Here is an 18012-nt window from a genome sequence, read left to right on the forward strand (position 1 = left end):
GTATTTGTGTACATATGTTTGAATGTGGTTCTTCGAAATGTCAAATGGTTTGTAGGATTTTCAGTTTGGAATGTTTACATTTATTAAACATAAATGAAATCCAATTGTCCATGTGTTGCTGTTTTTTTTTTTTTTTAAATCTGTACCAGCTAAATTTGAAGTTTACTTCATAACGATTTGAAGACATTTCATATTAATTGGTCAATCGATGCAATGTAAAATATTTTTTGATATAATGGATACACGCTCTATTTTCATATTTAAATAATTTTAACTTTCATCAATATTTCATGTCCTTTTATTGATTTAAGTAGCCATTCAATACAGTCAGCCAGTCATTAATGCAAATTAAGTCAGCTTTGCTTTATTCATTATTTTCAATTACATAGTGCTCACTTGGAAATGTCATTTTATTCAATTTTCAGTTTTCAATTTCATCTGAAACATTTATTTGTGGATCTTTCTTTAATTTCCATACATTTTGTGAATTTGAAGCTCAGTTTACACCATATGTTTGTGACTTTACATCATATTTTTATTCCAATTTGTAAGATTCATGGGCAGCAGATCAATGCAGCCTTAAAAACATTTAAAAACAATTTTTAAAGACTTTTCGTTTGTGTCTTTTGACTGAACAGGTTGTTCGAAGGGTCTGTGTTTAGTCCACAGTGGATGCTTTCCTCTGGTGCACAACATATCTACTCATCTGTAAGAAATGTACTTCTGGCATAATGTATTTTACACAAACCTCCTTCAGTCACAAGAAATTTCCACAGTTAAAGTACAACCTGTTTTGAGGAATAATGTAATAATAGATTGAGATAACTCATGAACATTGTGTTATGCACTTTTGTATTCAAAAGCCGAATGTTAGTCATTGTTGGAGCAGAAATCAAAGTCATGGCCAGGGATGTGATATCACATATCAGATCTTTCAAAAGATTTAAAGGCCATTTTGGTCTTTGCTTCAGCTTGGTCAGGGGGTTCTGTTTATTCTCTCCTGAGCTTTGGCTGGGTCCAGAGGGCCCACTGCGGTCCTTACAGTGAATGTTCTGAATTCTGAGCTTTACTGTTTGACGTTGATTTAGTATTGCACTTCTGTCCACAGATGACAGACATCCAGTCCATTTAGTGCTAGGTCATCACCCTAGCTGATGTCATTATTTTAGGTATGAAGTTTGTACTGAGTGAGTTCTAGTCAGGTGAAATCACCATCATACTAATTAGATTGTAAGAGAAGACTAATTACTATAAAAGGAGGGACGAAGCGCTTCCAATCATTGTTTTATTAGCAATGGTTACCTCCAAAGAAACTTGTGCATTCATCATTGCATCAAAATGGCCTCACATGTTAAGAAATTGCTACAAAGAATATTGCACCTGAAAGAACCATTTACCGGATCATCAAAAACTTAAAGAAAAGAGGTTCGACTGCAGTGAAGAAGTCTTCAGGACGTCCCAGAGTGTCCAGAAAGCACCAGGACCATCTCCTCCTGAGGAATAGTGTCACCAGCAGTGCAGAGCTTGCTCAGGAATGGCAGCATGTTGCTGTAAGAGCACGCTCAGTGCGGCCAAGACTTTTGAACAAAAGCCTGGTGTCAAGAAGGGCAGCAAAGAAGCCACTTCTAGCCAAGAAAAATGTCAAGGACAGACTGAAATTCTGCAGGAAGTACAAGAATTGGACAGCTGCAAAGTTATTTTCTCTGAAGGTCCCTTTCCGACAGTTTGGGACATCTGGAAAATCAATTGTTTGGAGAAGAAAAGGTGAACACTACCACAAGTCTTGTGTTGTGCCAACAGTGAAGCATCCTGAGACCTTCTATGTGTGGAGTTGCTTTTCAACTTAGGGAGTGGGCCCTTATAATTCTACCCAAAAACACTGCCAGGAATAAAGAATGGCATCAAAATGTCCTGCAAGAGCAACTTCTATCATCGGTCCATGAGCATTTGGTTATCATCCATACATTTTCCAGCATGATGGAGCACCATGTCATGAAAGCAAGAGTGATGAAGAAGTGGCTCAAAGATCATTTGGCTACATTGAAATTGGATCCATGGCCAGGCAACTCCGAGAACTAATAAGAATGGAACTCCATCAGTCAAGATTTGGCCCAGAAACTAATATCCAGCATGCCAGAGTGAACTGTGCAGATGTTATGAAAAACAAGGGTCAACACTGTAAATTAATTATTTTTAATTATATATATTTTTTTCCAATAAAAGTCTTTAATACTTTTGCTTATCATTGTTTTTAAGTATACCATAGTTAGAAGCATGTGGGGAAAAAAATATCGACAAATACTTTGTCACTGCCAAACTTTTGGCACCTGTGTGTGTGACAAGGCCTATGCATTAAAACCGTTCAGTTTGATCACTGTTCTATATTATTATGTTCTATATATTTGGTGAAGTCGTGGCCTAATGGTTAGAGATTCAGACTCGTAATCCAAAGATTGCAAGTTTGAGTCTCTGGCCGGCAGGAATTGTATGTGGGAGGAGTGAATGTACAGCGCTCTCTCCATCCTCAGTCTGTGCAGGTAGCAGACGTGGGAATTGAGAGAAATGGGAAGAGAAGACTCGGGTGGTGCTCCTGCAAAATAAAAATATACATGTAAATGTAAATGTAACTTTAAAAAAAAAAGGCTATGCACGACCTGGTGTTTAATTCGCAGGGACGTGAACAGACATTTTGAGGGGAAGGTGCTCAAGTGGAAAAAAAAATGCACTTCTCATTTATTTAAAAACAAATTCTAAACAAAATGTTAAATATCTTAGGGGTGTGCAGTATTATATGTCTCAATATATTCTGTGATTTTATCGATAACGGTTATTATATTATATTTTGCTGAGTTTGTTATTGTGCTGGTATTTTAGGACTACCCTGGCAGCTGACTCCTAAAGTTTTTCATATTGCTGCATATTCTGTGTGGTGATCAATTCACAGCAGTGATAGAAATTATTATTTTCCAATAAGTTTGAATAGATTTTTTTTACTCTTTATTAGCATTTTTACCTTCATAAAGCACTTTTTTTTCTAAAAGTGTGCATCATCTTTTCAGTCAAATTCTTGAACTTAATCAGTCAGTTATAATAATAAGTCATTTGGGCTGTTACCAGTCCAAAATCAGTATTCACAAAATAAATCATTGCAATGCAGAGGAAACACAGAAGCTGCATTAGAAGGGACATTTAGATGCATTTAACTTTGGTAAACTTGTACACCTAATACTACCAAAAACAGCTGACAAACCTATAGTTAAATTTTTTTTTAGGTTTAGGTGTCTATTTTTCTTCTTCATAAATGCAGTCGTCTAGTAGCCTAGATAAAAAAAAAGAAGAGAAAAGCTACTTTAAATGTGAAATTAAATCTGCCAGAAGACGGCAGCAAGTCACTGTTAATAAGTGATTTATTTTGATTGAACCTGGTTGATTCATTCAGGAAGAAAAACAGTGTCATGTTGATCATAAACGCAAATTGAATTTATATTTGTTGGCGAACTAAAGCAAAAACAGTCAATATTGTGTCTAAAACGTGTCTTAATATTAAATTCTTGTTTATTGAACTGTTGTATTAAATCAATATCAAATTTGTAATCATTCTGCTTTTTGGTCTTCTCGTGATACCAATTAACCATATGAAATGATATAAATATAAACATTTCTGCCGCCAAATCTTGAATTTTGTGATCATTCTAAAAGCATTTTAATAAACTGAATCGTGCACTGGTCTAACCTACTAGAACTTTAGCTAAACTCTCATGAGTCATGGATAGGATAGCTTTAAATTCAAGGCACAGGTAGCTTAGTCTTGTTTATCACCACTCACCTCCACACCAAGACAAACAAAACTGGAAAGGGAGGGAGAGCTTCACTTCCGCGGCTCTGGGATCAATGTTTGCTACACTGCGGTGTGCTGCAGAGACACGGAGGGAGAAAGGCATCGGAACTCGACAGTTTCAACATTTCCTGACCTATACTACATATATATATTCATTTACTGAAAGAAAAACCTCCCCAGAAAAAAGGGCACTTTCTGTAGAGAAAGAAAAAGGCAGGAGCTCAAGCCCACTTTGATGTCTGTGTTCACGTGCCTGTTTACTCGTATCTGAAATGAGATGTGAACATACTCGTTAATGTTTCCTTTAAACTCTGTTTATATAGCTATGGTTTATGTGTTTTTTCACGTCATTGACAGGTAATAAAGTTTCTGAATGATGCAGTGCTAACTGGGATAGCATTTATTACAGTACTGAACAATATATTTTCTGCCTTATTCTGATAAATCGGACAGACATGGACAAACCTTACAAACCTGTCCATCACAGCGATACATGTTTGATTCCCAAAAGACGTTCTTAGAACGTTAATAATTGCTTCCCAGAAAGTAACCAAGCGGAGTGTTTGCTGGGATTTCATGACGTAATCCCAATGCTTTAGTGTACATTAAAAAAAGAGCGCTCAACAAAAATGTTTTAAACACCTGAAACAGATAAATAGACTGTCAGGTTTCATTAGTATCTCTGCCAAACAATTCCCCCTCCTCTTCCCTGCTCTTTTTCTTCTCTCATGTTGGCAGGTCCACGTTAGACTTGGGAATGGGGGAAGTCCTGATGAGTGCATCTGTCCTCACAGTGGTCTGCACTAGAGAGGGAACTCCTCACGACCCCCGGTACTCCCGACGGAACCGCGCGCTGAGGTAAGAAAGATAACACTCCCTCTCAAACTTCACACGTGTTTTTATGCTGTTTTTATCACAAATTGAAACTGATTAAATTAATAGTTAATTTTAATGTAGATATTAAGGTGAACAGTTACTTTTTATTGCATGTTGCACTGTAAATAATAAAAAATGAAACAATAACAGTAATTTTTTTTTGCATGTAGAATATTATTAAGTTTAAAAAAGCTGTCTCTGAGACAATACCTTTTCAAAATATGCATCCTTTGGGTACTAACATGTACCTTCGAGGGACTACTGCACTTCTTAGGGTTAAACAAGGTGCAGAGGTGTAGCCTATCTTTTTGAAAAGGTACCAACCCACTGACAGCTTTTGTTCTTTTTTATTAATTTATTTTGAGTGCAGATGAATTATTAATTATTATGAATTTGCTTTGTTTGAATGTAAATCTTAATCCAAATATTGTATACTAATTTCTATTTATTATAGGATGTATCAATATATATTACTTGCCTAATAAAGGAAGGTCTGAGAAATGTACAATGAAAAAAATGATTCATTGAATTTACGAAATGTTTTAAGGTAAGTGGTTGCAATCAATTTATTTTAAATACATTTAGATAAAGAAATTTAGTTGACTAACTTTCAATGTTTTTTAGCTAAAATAAATAGTTTGCAACCACTTGCACTACCTTAAAAAAATTAGTATCATTTTTTCAATGTAATATCAAAGTCATTTTAATTTAATAAATGTAAGGCTTTAATCTGATCTTGGGAGGAACCCATTTTTTTTTTATTCCAAAATATTTGAATTTTTTTTTGTGCTTTACTCATCTGTAACTGTCTATTTTGTAGGATCTGTAACCATTTAATGTTCTTTGCAAAAAATAAGAATTCACACATGCAAGTTGTGCATATTTACAATCATAATAAATGCAATGTAAAACACACAGTTAAGTAAAATAAATTATTGCATATATTTAAAGTGACAACATAATGTATACCATAATATACGGTAACCAAGTCCTAGAGAGCCCTGGTGAGCATCAGGGTTCTGTCAGTAGAACAATTTGTTTACATAGACCTTTACCAGAAGTTCTGTTTCAAATGCGTCATGTGTTGTCTTCTTACCTCTGTGCCTTTACCCATCTTCTGTTATGTGTCTGGACTGGGTCAAAGCTCCTGAAGCTCAAAGCTGATCTGGAGTCAGTTTCAGGGCATTCAGAGCATTTTTTGACCATTATGTCTCAGGTTTTTTTTGTGTGCCAGTGGAAGAGGCTGTGCAGACACAAGAGGAGTGTATAAAGGACTATAGCAAACATTTGATATGGAGAAAATGGAGAAAAGGTAAATAATGGATCTCTGTTTTCTATTACATATACAGTGAACCCGTATGAAATATTCCATTACTAAATAAATGCCATTGCAATATATAATAAAATATAAAATAAGATGCCATTTATTTTAAATAGAGTAAGCACAAACACTTTCAAGCTGAAGATTTCACAAAAAGAAGTGATACTGTTCATAATGCAATTTAATTTTCAATAATTTGTTTTGTAAAGCTATTCTGTGTAAATCTGTGTAAGTCCTTTTTTACATACTTTGAAGTGATCATAAATACATTTTAGGGCCAGAAATTCAAAACACACTTAACATTTCTTTATTTGTCGTGATAAGCAGAGATAATTTCATTACTGTGTTCGTTTCCCTTGATGTTCTTCTCTTCGCTCCACCTAACCTGATAGACACATGATTATCAATGTTTCCAAATCATTCATCCACATCTTGTTTGACGTCATCAGCGCCTCGTAGCCATGCGGTACACAACACTGTTGACCATCCTGGCAGCCGTGCTGCTGTATTTGGTGTTGGGGGCTCTGGTGTTCGGCTGGCTGGAGTCGTCCAGGGAGGAATGGGCTCACCACGAGCTGCTGACGTCTCGAATGACTTTCCTACAGAACCACAGCTGCGTCACCCCTTACAGTCTGAGAGCGTTCACAGAGGTCTGTTTGAAAATGTAAATGTAAAAAAATTAAGTCGAATTCCAATCTGTAACCTGGGGAGTTGGTGTAGAAATAATTTACATTCTGAAATTGCTAGTAAGTTTCACAATATTTACAAAGAAATGACAAACAACTCATCAAACTAAACATGGAATTATAATAGTATTTTATGTCAAACATCTTCCAATTATCTTTATTTAATTACTCCTTAGAAAAATAATTATTTATAGTGTATAGAACCAGTAATTGTCTAGATAAAGCTATTAAAAATGTAAATGTTTATAAAATAAAGCTAAAATAAAATATTAGATATAAATATAAAAAAGCAATACAATTTAATTTAATAAAATTAAAACTGAAAACAAAATATATAGTAAAAGGCAATGAAAATATAAAAAAAAATACTACATTGCTATTCAAATACTATAGCAAATTTTAGTTTTAATATGCATTTGTCCTTTTTAATTTTGTTGTGGTGTTGTTTTATATATGTTATATTTATATGTAATTTTATTTAATACTTTATTTCAATTACTTGCCAAGAACATTTCTAAATTTCATTGTTATATTTTAAAGTTTAAGTTTTTATTTTTAATATTTGATTTTGTTTGAGCTTTATTTTAATTAACATTTACAATTTTTTTTAATAACAACAGGTATTTTTATAAATATTCCGTGTGTGTGTGTGTGTGTGTAGCTATATGTATACAGGGGCATCATTGTTAAATCTATAATCTTTTCACTTTAGAAAGTGGTTGATGCCATTGAAGCAGGTGTAGATGCCAGAAGCACATCAAATTATACCAGCAGATGGGATCCATCCAATGCTTTCTTCTTCTGTGGTACCATCATCACTACTATCGGTGAGATCTTTCACTTCAGAGTTTTGTTTTCATCTTAGGCGCTTGATTTCACATGTTCTCCTCTTCTCTAGGCTTTGGAAACGTTTCACCCAAGACAAAAGGCGGTCAGTTGTTCTGTATTTTTTATGCTCTGGTGGGGATCCCCATGTTTGGGATACTGTTAGCAGGGGTTGGAGACCACCTGGGCACCCTCCTGAGGAGAGCAGTGGCAAAGATAGAGACTCTGTTCTTGGTAAATGTCTCCTTAAAATTCAGACCATTAGAAAATGTGATTAATAATGTGGATAAAACAGTAAGTGATGACATTGTATTAACAACTCATTGTAAAAAGCATTTGCAACATCAACTTTTGATACAGAAATTATATTGTATTATGAAACATTTCATAGTAATGTAATAAAAAAGATCAATGTAACTTCCAGACAGTTACTACAAATAAAAAACAACCACTAATAGATATCATAATACTTCTGCAGTTGATTTGATTACATTAGAAATTGCATTAGAACATTTTTTCTGCAATGTCTTAAAAAAATCTTTTCATTTTAGATTTCTAGATAAGATTTTATTTCAATTGTTATGTATAAACTTGCAGTTAAGAGAAGAAAATGCTGAATTACGAGATGTGAATTCAGAGAAAAAAGACAAAATTGCAAGATGTAAATTCTGAATCGCTTTTTTTTTTTTTTTGTTTATATCTCACAATAATCTTCAAAAATATCGCACAAAACTCAATTGTAATATAAAAAGTCCCAATTGCATTGTTTTTTTGTATTTTTTTTCTATGGGGGAAAAATAATGTCAATTTCCAGAAAAAAAGAAAAAAAAAATCAGTGTTTTTAGGAATGTACAACATCAGGCAAATCACCCGTGAACAAACCCCTCTATAAAAACAACATAGATAGGAGTAAAAAAGTCAAGTCTTGTGTATGTGAGTGCTGCTGAAGTGGAGATTTCTTCAAAGATATGCATTGTAAAAGAAATGTGCAGACGCAAAATAGATAAAGTGCAATAAAATAGACACTTTAATATGTATTTCAAAGTAGTTTTCTTTCTCCTAGTCTGAAACAACACAAGAAGCCAAATAACCCAAAATCTTCAAAATGACCAGTGCATGAAAAAGCAATGTTTTTGCCTGTAGTGCCTTGCCTCATTACGATTATTACTGTAAACTGCATGCAGCGTGAAAATAGATGGCATTGAGTTAATTAACAAGTCTTCAGCAAGAACCCCCTTACAATCAGAACATACTAAAGACAGTCTTAAGAAATGACCTGAGAACCTAAGAATTAGAACCTAAGAATTACACTTTCTTATGAATATCTTAGAATATATCGTAAGTATTTTTTGCTTCTAAAGATTTATGTGAATCCAGCCCAATTCACAAATACTAATACGCATCAAATAATTTCTACATTAACAAAGATAACTGTATTGTGCTGTGTTCTCCTGCTGAACAGCAGAAGGGTGTGAAGCCCACCAGTGTCCGTGTCATCTCCGCTGTCTTCTCCATCCTGATTGGCTGCATAGTCTTCATCGCCGTGCCGACCATGGTGTTTCAGGAAGTGGAGAGCTGGAGCCTGTTGGAAGCCGTGTACTTTGTCGTGATCACCCTGACCACTGTGGGCTTCGGGGACTATGTGGCAGGTGCACAGATATATGATGTCTACATACAATAATCATTACATATGATTTAGTTTACTGCTTCATGTGATAATTCTGTTAAGGAGCTCAATATTGTATTACACCTGGAATTGCAGGATGGTTTGGGATCATTGGATCCAGACAGCCATGAAGTTGCAGACATTTACATCATCTGATTATCTGTTTTTAAGCCATAGACACTAATTGTAATAGAATTAATTGTAATAGTTCTAATTTTAGACCATAACAGGCACTTATCTCTAATCTATCTAGTCATTTAACAGATGAAAAGGGACTTACTTAAGGGACTTGCTGCTGAAAATTAAAAAATATATTACTTTTAATATATTATAGAACACAGTAATTTTAAAAGTGTAAATTATTTTACAGTATTACTGTATTTATTGCTTTTTTTTATTTAAATGCAGCCTTGTTAAGCATAAGACAATTCAAAAACACCAAAAACCAACCCAAAGCATTTGAGTGGTGGTGTGTATTTTGGTAGAGCTTAACTTGTATTTAACTCTGAATATTTCTTTGAGTGCTTTGCTCATTTGAACAATGGTGTTTGCCCATGGCTCACTCTTCAAACCAGCAATCTTCCCATTATACCAGCCCAGAGCTTTCAACCACCAGGCCACATCACCCCATGAACAAACCCTGTGTCATTATCTTTCTCTTTCCTCTATTTCAGAGAATAGGAAAGATGGAACGCCCCTGTACAAGCCGTTGGTGTGGTTGTGGATAGTGTTTGGTCTGGCGTATTTCGCATCTATCCTCACTATGGTTGGGAACTGGCTTAGAGTGCTGTCAAAGAAAACACGTGCAGAGGTGAGACAGACTAAATGAACAATGGATTCATTCATTTCAGTTTTTCCACAGTAGACTGATATATACACTTTGATATATACACTGCTGTTCAAAAGTTTTTATTCAGCAAGGATCCATTAAACTGACCAAAAGTGACAGCAAAGACATTAATAGTACTACAAAAGAATCAAATTTTAAAGAATCATGGGGAAAAAAAGTATAACAGTTAGAAAAATAAAAAAAAGGTTTTCAACATATAAGAATTCTTTCTTAAACAAAAAATCTGGAAATTAGAATGATTTGTGAAGGATCATTAGACACGGAAAACTGGAGTAATCTAAATTTGCATCAGGAATAAATTTAAATGTAAATTATATTAATATAGAACAGTTATTTTAAATTGTAAAAAATATTTAACAATATTACTGTTTTCACTGTATTTGTTTTTTTCCTTACAAATAAATGCAGCCTTGGTGAACAAGAAACTTTTTTTTTTAATATTTAAAAAATCTTACCAACCCCAAACTTTTGAATGACAGTGTATAGTATTAGGATTTGTCCCAAGTACATTTTTATTTGCATGTTTTTAGGCTCTTATTAACCACCTTTTGACTGCTTGTATTGCAATAAAACAATAAAACACGTTCTCCCCATAAGTGTTCCTGTAGCTCAATTGGTCGAGCACTGCGCTATCAAGCGCAAGGTTGGTGGTTTGATTCCCCGGGAACACATGATCTGTAAAAATTGATAGCCTGAATGCACTGTAAGCCGTGTCTGCTAAATGCATAAATTTACATTTCAATTTAATTTACGTTTTTTCTTTTTTTTAATGGTACTGTGTTTTTCTTTTAGATGGAGGAGCTGAGAGCCCATGCAACAGACTGGACTCAGAACATCCAGAACATGTCCATGGACTTTCGTATTCCTGTGCCACTGGATCTCAACGACCCCTTTCAGCTCCAGCGGCGACGAAGACGGAAGCGTCACCGCCGTCATCGCCACCCAAGATTGGCTCATGGGATCTCCCTCGATGCCGATGTCATCCGAGAGAATGGACACCTGATTCTCGGATGGCCTGTGTGCAAGTACACCCCAGGGTCTGATATCAGGTCTGAAGCACTGTCCCGGTCCAGGTCGTGGTGTAGGTTAGATGGGGCGTATGAGGTGAGACCAGGATCGAGGCTGACGGTAGGACCAGCGTCAAGATCCGTCTCAAGATTAGAGCTGAATCCACCATCAAAACCCGTATCCAGAGCCATTTCCAGGTCCCCTTCAGAATCTGGAACGGGATCCGAGACACCTTCGGAATCCTGGTCGGAATATGAAAATGAATCAAATTCCCGTAACTCAGAGGACCTGGAGTCTGGAGCTGAAGGGACTCTTAGATCAGAGAGTCGGAGGGATGTTCCTGTCATCGTGATTGACAGTTGCAGTCCACCTCGTCCCTCCCTTTTGGACTTCTTTGGTGAGAACCTGGCGTACATCGACGAGTCCTCGGACGCTCTTAGTGATCGGGTCAAACCTGCTGGACAGAACCGCCAACGCAAAGCCAAGAGAAGGAGCATGACGAGACACATTCCCCACTCGTATTCTGTAGGACTCCAGAGGGAGATCACTAGTGAACTACAACCTCCATCACACCCTCCAACACCTCCACCTCAAACCTGATGAATAAACATCTGACCAAAGGCCTGTTAGCTTTCAGCTTCACAGAGCGAATGATGCAGACCATCACAAATATGTGTGCAAATATAGTTTCAGTTAAAATGGTTTGTGCATTGTACAAAAACAGTTCATGCCTCCCAGACAAAGATAAAGTGGTGTTGTTCAGAATAGCATACTACCATTTCTGCAGAATGTACTTTTGTCAAAAGTTTGGGGTGTCTTTTTAATGTTTTTTTTTTTGTGTGTGTACAAGGTTACAAGGCTGCATTTATTTGATCAAAAATACTGTAAAAACAATAATATAGTGAAATATTTTAATACTTCAGAATGACTTTTCTATTGTAATGTATTTTAAAATGTAATTTATTGTGATGCAAAGCTGTTTTTTTAACATCATTACTCCAGTGTTCTTCAGTGTCACATGATCATTCAGAAATCATTCTAATATGCTGATTTGCTGCTAAAGAAATGATCAATTATTAATGTTAAAAACAGTCAAAATACCAGCATTTATTCAAAATAGAAATGTTTGTAATATTGTTCTGTAAATGTCTTAACTGTCATCAATTGAACTGTCAATCAATTTAATGCATCCTTGTTAAATAAAACCATGAATTACATTTAAACACTTTGTACTGACCCCTAGGAGCTATGTTGTCCGGGGCTATATGCCCCTGGTAGGGTCTCCCAAGGCAAACAGGTCCTAGGCGACGGGTCAGACTAAGAGCGGTTCAGAACCCCCTTATGAGAAGACTAAATCTAAGGACCGTGACGTCGCCCGGTATGGCGCAGCCGGGGCCCCACCCTGGAGCCAGGCCCGGGGTTGGGGCTCGTATGCGAGCGCCTGGTGGCCGGGCCTCTCCCCACGGGGTCCGGCCGGGCTCAGCCCAAAGGAGCGACGTGGGGCCGCCTTCCCGTGGGCTCACCACCTACAGGAGGGACCGTAAGGGGCCGGTGCTTAGACAATCGGGCAGCAGTCGAAGGCGGGGGCCTCGACAGCCCGATCCCTGGACACGGAAACTAGCTCTAGGGACGTGGAACGTCACCTCACTGGCGGGGAAGGAGCCCGAGATTGTGCGTGAGGTTGAGAGGTTCCGACTAGCGATAGTCGGGCTCACCTCTACGCACAGCTTGGGCTCTGGAACCACACTTCTCGAGAGAGGATGGACTCTTCACCACTCTGGAGTTGCCCATGGTGAGAGGCGGCGGGCTGGTGTGGGTTTGCTTATAGCCCCCCAGCTCAGCTGCCATGTGTTGGAGTTTACCCCGGTGAACGAGAGGGTCGCTTCCCTGCGCCTTCGGGTCGGGGATAGGTCTTTCACTGTCGTTTGTGCCTACGGGCCGAACGGCAGTGCAGATTACCCGGCCTTCTTGGAGTCTCTGGGAGGGGTGCTGGAAAGTGCTCCGACTGGGGACTCCGTCGTTTTACTGGGGGACTTCAACGCCCACGTGGGCAACGACAGTGACACCTGGAGGGGCGTGATTGGGAGGAACGGCCCCCCTGATCTGAACCCGAGCGGTGTTCAGTTATTGGACTTCTGTGCTAGTTACAGCTTGTCCATAACGAACACCATGTTCAAGCATAAGGGTGTCCATCAGTACACGTGGCACCAGGACACCCTAGGCCGTAGGTCGATGATTGACTTTGTGGTCGTTTCATCCGACCTCCGGCCGTATGTCTTGGACACTCGGGTGAAGAGAGGGGCGGAGCTGTCAACCGATCACCACCTGGTGGTGAGTTGGATCCGATGGCGGGGGAGGAAGCTGGACAGACTCGGCAGACCCAAACGTACTGTGAGGGTCTGCTGGGAACGTTTGGCCGAGTCTCCTGTCAGAGAGATCTTCAACTCCCACCTCCGGCAGAGCTTCGACCGGATCCCGAGGGAGGCTGGAGATATTGAGTCCGAGTGGACCATGTTCTCCACCTCCATTGTCGAAGCGGCCGCTCGGAGCTGTGGCCATAAGGTTTCCGGTGCCTGTCGAGGTGGCAATCCCCGAACCCGGTGGTGGACACCGGAAGTAAGGGATGCCGTCGAGCTGAAGAAGGAGTCCTATCGGGCCTGGTTGGCTTGTGGGACTCCTGAGGCAGCTGACAGGTACCGGCAGGCCAAGCGGACTACAGCCCGGGTGGTTGTGGAGGCAAAAACTCGGGCCTGGAAGGAGTTCGGTGAGGCCATGGAGAAGGACTATCGGTCAGCCTCGAAGAGATTCTGGCAAACCGTCCGGCGCCTCAGGAGAGGGAAGCAGTGCCCTACCAACGCTGTTTACAGTAAAGGTGGGGAGCTGTTGACCTCAACTGGGGATGTCGTTGGACGGTGGAAGGAATACTTCGAGGATCTCCTCAATCCCGCTGTCACGTCTTCCATTGAGGAAGCAGAGGCTGAGGGCTCAGATGTGGACTCGTCCATCACCCAAGCTGAAGTCACCGAGGTAGTCAAGAAACTCCTCGGTGGCAAGGCACCGGGGGTGGATGAGATCCGCCCTGAGTACCTCAAGTCTCTGGATGTTGTGGGGCTGTCTTGGCTGACACGCCTCTGCAGCATCGCGTGGCAGTCGGGGACGGTGCCTCTGGGATGGCAGACCGGGGTGGGGGTCCCTCTTTTTAAGAAGGGGGACCGGAGGGTGTGTTCCAACTACAGGGGGATCACACTTCTCAGCCTCCCTGGGAAAGTCTATGCCAGGGTACTGGAGAGGAGAATCCGGCCGATAGTAGAACCTCGGATTCAGGAGGAACAGTGTGGTTTTCGTCCAGGCCGTGGAACACTGGACCAGCTCTATACCCTCTACAGGGTGCTGGAGGGTTCATGGGAGTTTGCCCAACCAGTCCACATGTGCTTTGTGGATTTGGAGAAGGCATTCGACTGTGTCCCTCGCGGCGGCCTGTGGAGGGTGCTCCGGGAGTATGGGGTCCGGGGCCCTTTGCTAAGGGCTATCCGGTCCCTGTACGACCGGAGCAGGAGCTTGGTTCGTATTGCCAGCAGTAAGTCAGACTTGTTCCCGGTGCGTGTTGGACTCCGGCAGGGCTGCCCTTTGTCGCCGGTTCTGTTCATGATTTTTATGGACAGAATTTCTAGGCGCAGCCAGGGGCCGGAGGGGGTCAGGTTTGGTGACGACACGATTTCGTCTCTGCTCTTTGCGGATGATGTTGTCGTGTTGGCCTCATCAAGCCAGGACCTTCAGCATGCACTGGGACGGTTTGCAGCCGAGTGTGAAGCGGCTGGGATGAGAATCAGCACCTCCAAATCCGAGGCCATGGTCCTCAGTCGGAAAAGGGTGGCTTGCCCACTTCAGGTTGATGGAGAGTTCCTGCCTCAAGTGGAGGAGTTTAAGTATCTTGGGGTCTTGTTCACGAGTGAGGGAAGGATGGAACGGGAGATTGACAGACGGATCGGTGCAGCTTCTGCAGTAATGCGGTCGATGTACCGGTCTGTCGTGGTGAAGAAAGAGCTGAGCCGCAAGGCGAAGCTCTCGATTTACCGGTCAATCTACGTTCCTACTCTCACCTATGGTCATGAGCTTTGGGTCATGACCGAAAGGACAAGATCCCGGATACAGGCGGCCGAAATGAGCTTTCTCCGCAGGGTGGCTGGGCGATCCCTTAGAGATAGGGTGAGAAGCTCAGTCACCCGGGAGGAGCTCAGAGTAGAGCCGCTGCTCCTCCACATCGAGAGGGGTCAGCTGAGGTGGCTCGGGCATCTGTTCCGGATGCCTCCTGGACGCCTTCCCGGGAAGGTGTTCCGGGCGCGTCCCACTGGGAGGAGACCCCGGGGAAGACCTAGGACACGCTGGAGAGACTATGTCTTCCGGCTGGCCTGGGAACGCCTCGGTGTCCCCCCAGAAGAGCTGGAGGAAGTGTCTAGGGAGAGGGAAGTCTGGGGTTCTCTGCTTAGACTGCTGCCCCCGCGACCCGGCCCCGGATAAGCGGAAGAAGATGGATGGATGGATGGATGTACTGACCTCAAACTTTTAAACAGATGTGCAAACTGTGCATAAGGTCTAATGTCCAGATGGCTGACACCATTTGTTGAAATGTGCAATAAATAATAGAGCACACTGTACTAAGTGCTGTAGCCTATCTCACAATGCAGTTTACTAACCTTTACCATCAATTTCCAGATGAATCTGAAACTAATCATACACATGCAACATCTCCTTTCCCCCTGTTATTTTCAATGTTTAACTGATTTTTTGCTAAATAAATAACCATATTTTATTTTAAATGTTTAATTTGTCACTGACACCAATTGTCATATTTTAGTCTTAATATTTAATAGAATTCACTGTAACTTTCATGCTGTCAGTGTAACAGGTAATATGTTAGTGTTCCGATTTGCAACAACACACACAAAAAAAGTGAATGGTAAATGCTGTTGTTTTTAGGAATGATATTTTATTTGTAGCATCTTCCTTGTTAATCCTCTAATAGTTTTTAGTATTATAGTTATATCCTTTAGTTATATAAAATACTGTTTATATTTTGCATTATATACTTTGAAAAGATAGGAGACAATTTGTTGTAAGATGCATATTGTTTACTGAAATGTCATTTTATTTGTGTGCCAAACAAGTTATTATTCTATTGTCATGAATACAAATGTTTTGTTGTTGATTGATGTTAAATAACTTTTCCTTTTTTTCCACAGCTGATTTCAGACAAAGAGATAAAAAAATAAAAATAAAAAAACCTGGAGAAAATGGCGAAATCTTATTACATGGTCACTTTTGAACGTCCATCCATATGTTTTTGGCTGGAGGTTGTAGATACAGATTCTACCAGCAGGGGCCAGCATGCTCCAGATCAAGCTTTAACTGCTTAACATGCACCCTTTATTAAGCGCCCTCTTGTGGTCATCTGAACTGGGCAACTCTCAACGTTTTCTCAAGTTGCATCCCATGAATAAAAAAAAAAGCTTAACAGGGCATAAAATAGACTGTTGTTTGTACAAATGTTATATTTTCCCTGCAGGTTTGCGGCGTACACAAACTGCTTACTTTCCAGAACACATATCTATACATTTACCCAAACACATTTTACAGCATGTACGCAAACAGAATGTTTACAAAAAAAAAATGTCGATGGTGAATTTGCACAGCAGGAGCTCGATGAGCTTTTAAATGGGCTTGGTGTGGGAAGACGAGGCGAATGAGAGAGGGAGCGATTACGTCCCAGCGTGAGACAGATCCAGGAATGGCTTTTGTAAGGCCCTGGCTGTGGGCATAAATGCCGGTTGCAGAGTAAAGGGGGTATTTAGAGGGAAGAGGACAAACACATGGTGGAGGTTTACGGAGGAGCTTTTCCGCAGGGCTTTCAAAGAACCCTTAAATTCTACCTCTGCACTTCAGCCCCACCTAACACAACTTCTACACCCATAATAGGCCTACTAATGTCTCGAACCGGAAGCTGTTTCCTTTTGTAAACTGAGCGCGACTGTGATCCATTTCTGAGGGAAAATGTTTAGCAATGTCTTGTTTCAGAAGTGCTCGGAGATGCACCTGGACTTGGAAAGCAATCTAATGGAAGTAAACATTTAACTTTATAATTTTGTAATTTTGTAAATTATTTTTTAAAAACTTGTGAATAAAACACTGTTCCATAATCTTGTACAGAGTAAGATAATAATGGAATGAATTAAATTCAGGTTTAGGAACTTGTCTAAACTCCCAAACAGTTCAAACCAGGTTGGAAAAATGATTAGATTTTGATTTATAAACATCATTAAAGCTGCAAGCAGTGTCGACAGGGCCCTTGTACCCAGGCTTACCACCACCCGGTGACTTTAGAAAAACGGTGAGCAATATGCATTTAATATCGTAACTATAGGAGAAATATGTCAAAGTCATTTATTTGTGGCAAACTTCCTACTGCCAGCTGGTGGCGCTATGACCATAAGGCCCTGTGTCCACCAAAGCGTTTTTAGCCATCTGAAAATGCCAGGCGCTCTGCTGAAAACGCCCATGAATATTGGCCTTCAGATGCGTTCAGGCCAGGACTCTTACCAAACATGTGAAGTTTGGGGCAGATCAGACATTATATTTGCAACAACTTCCCTTTCCATGGCGAAACTAAACTTTGTCAGGCCAAGGACACACCCTTCAACGAAAAACTCTAGATATTCACACTTTTAACATTGCAAAGGCCATTAGAGTACACTGACAAAATATAATGATGTCATCAAAATCTCTTGGTGGAGTTCATTATATAAAACATGCCACTTCCTGTTGCCAGCAGGTAGCGCTATGACTATAACTGAATATGGGCATGTGATCAAGACAGGAATCTTATCAAATATGAAGTTTGTGGCAGATCAGACATTGTATGCCAGAATTATAACATCATCCTATTTT

General features: G+C 40.0%; 2 protein-coding genes across 2 annotated transcripts in view; both read left to right on the forward strand.

Annotated features, from left to right (window-relative positions):
- stx5a (syntaxin 5A) overlaps positions 1-18012 on the forward strand; it is a 168918-nt gene that overhangs the window by 37141 nt on the left and 113765 nt on the right. The window lies entirely within an intron of this gene.
- On the forward strand, positions 6497-12110 carry kcnk4a (potassium channel, subfamily K, member 4a). Its single transcript, XM_059516758.1, has 6 exons — positions 6497-6685; positions 7434-7548; positions 7620-7780; positions 9009-9195; positions 9887-10023; positions 10855-12110. Exons 1-6 carry the CDS (start codon positions 6497-6499, stop codon positions 11668-11670), a joined length of 1605 nt encoding a protein of 534 aa, XP_059372741.1. The 3' UTR covers positions 11671-12110.

The sequence above is a fragment of the Carassius carassius genome, chromosome 29 (assembly GCF_963082965.1).
Source record: "Carassius carassius chromosome 29, fCarCar2.1, whole genome shotgun sequence".
Classification (NCBI taxonomy): Eukaryota; Metazoa; Chordata; class Actinopteri; order Cypriniformes; family Cyprinidae; genus Carassius; species Carassius carassius.

Coding starts and splice junctions, on each gene's coding strand:
- kcnk4a (XM_059516758.1), top strand. CDS start 6,497: ATGCGGTACACAACACTGTTGACCATCCTGGCAGCCGTGCTGCTGTAT. Junction 6,686..7,433: donor GTCTGAGAGCGTTCACAGAG/GTCTGTTTGAAA, acceptor TTTTCACTTTAG/AAAGTGGTTGATGCCATTGA. Junction 7,781..9,008: donor AGATAGAGACTCTGTTCTTG/GTAAATGTCTCC, acceptor CCTGCTGAACAG/CAGAAGGGTGTGAAGCCCAC.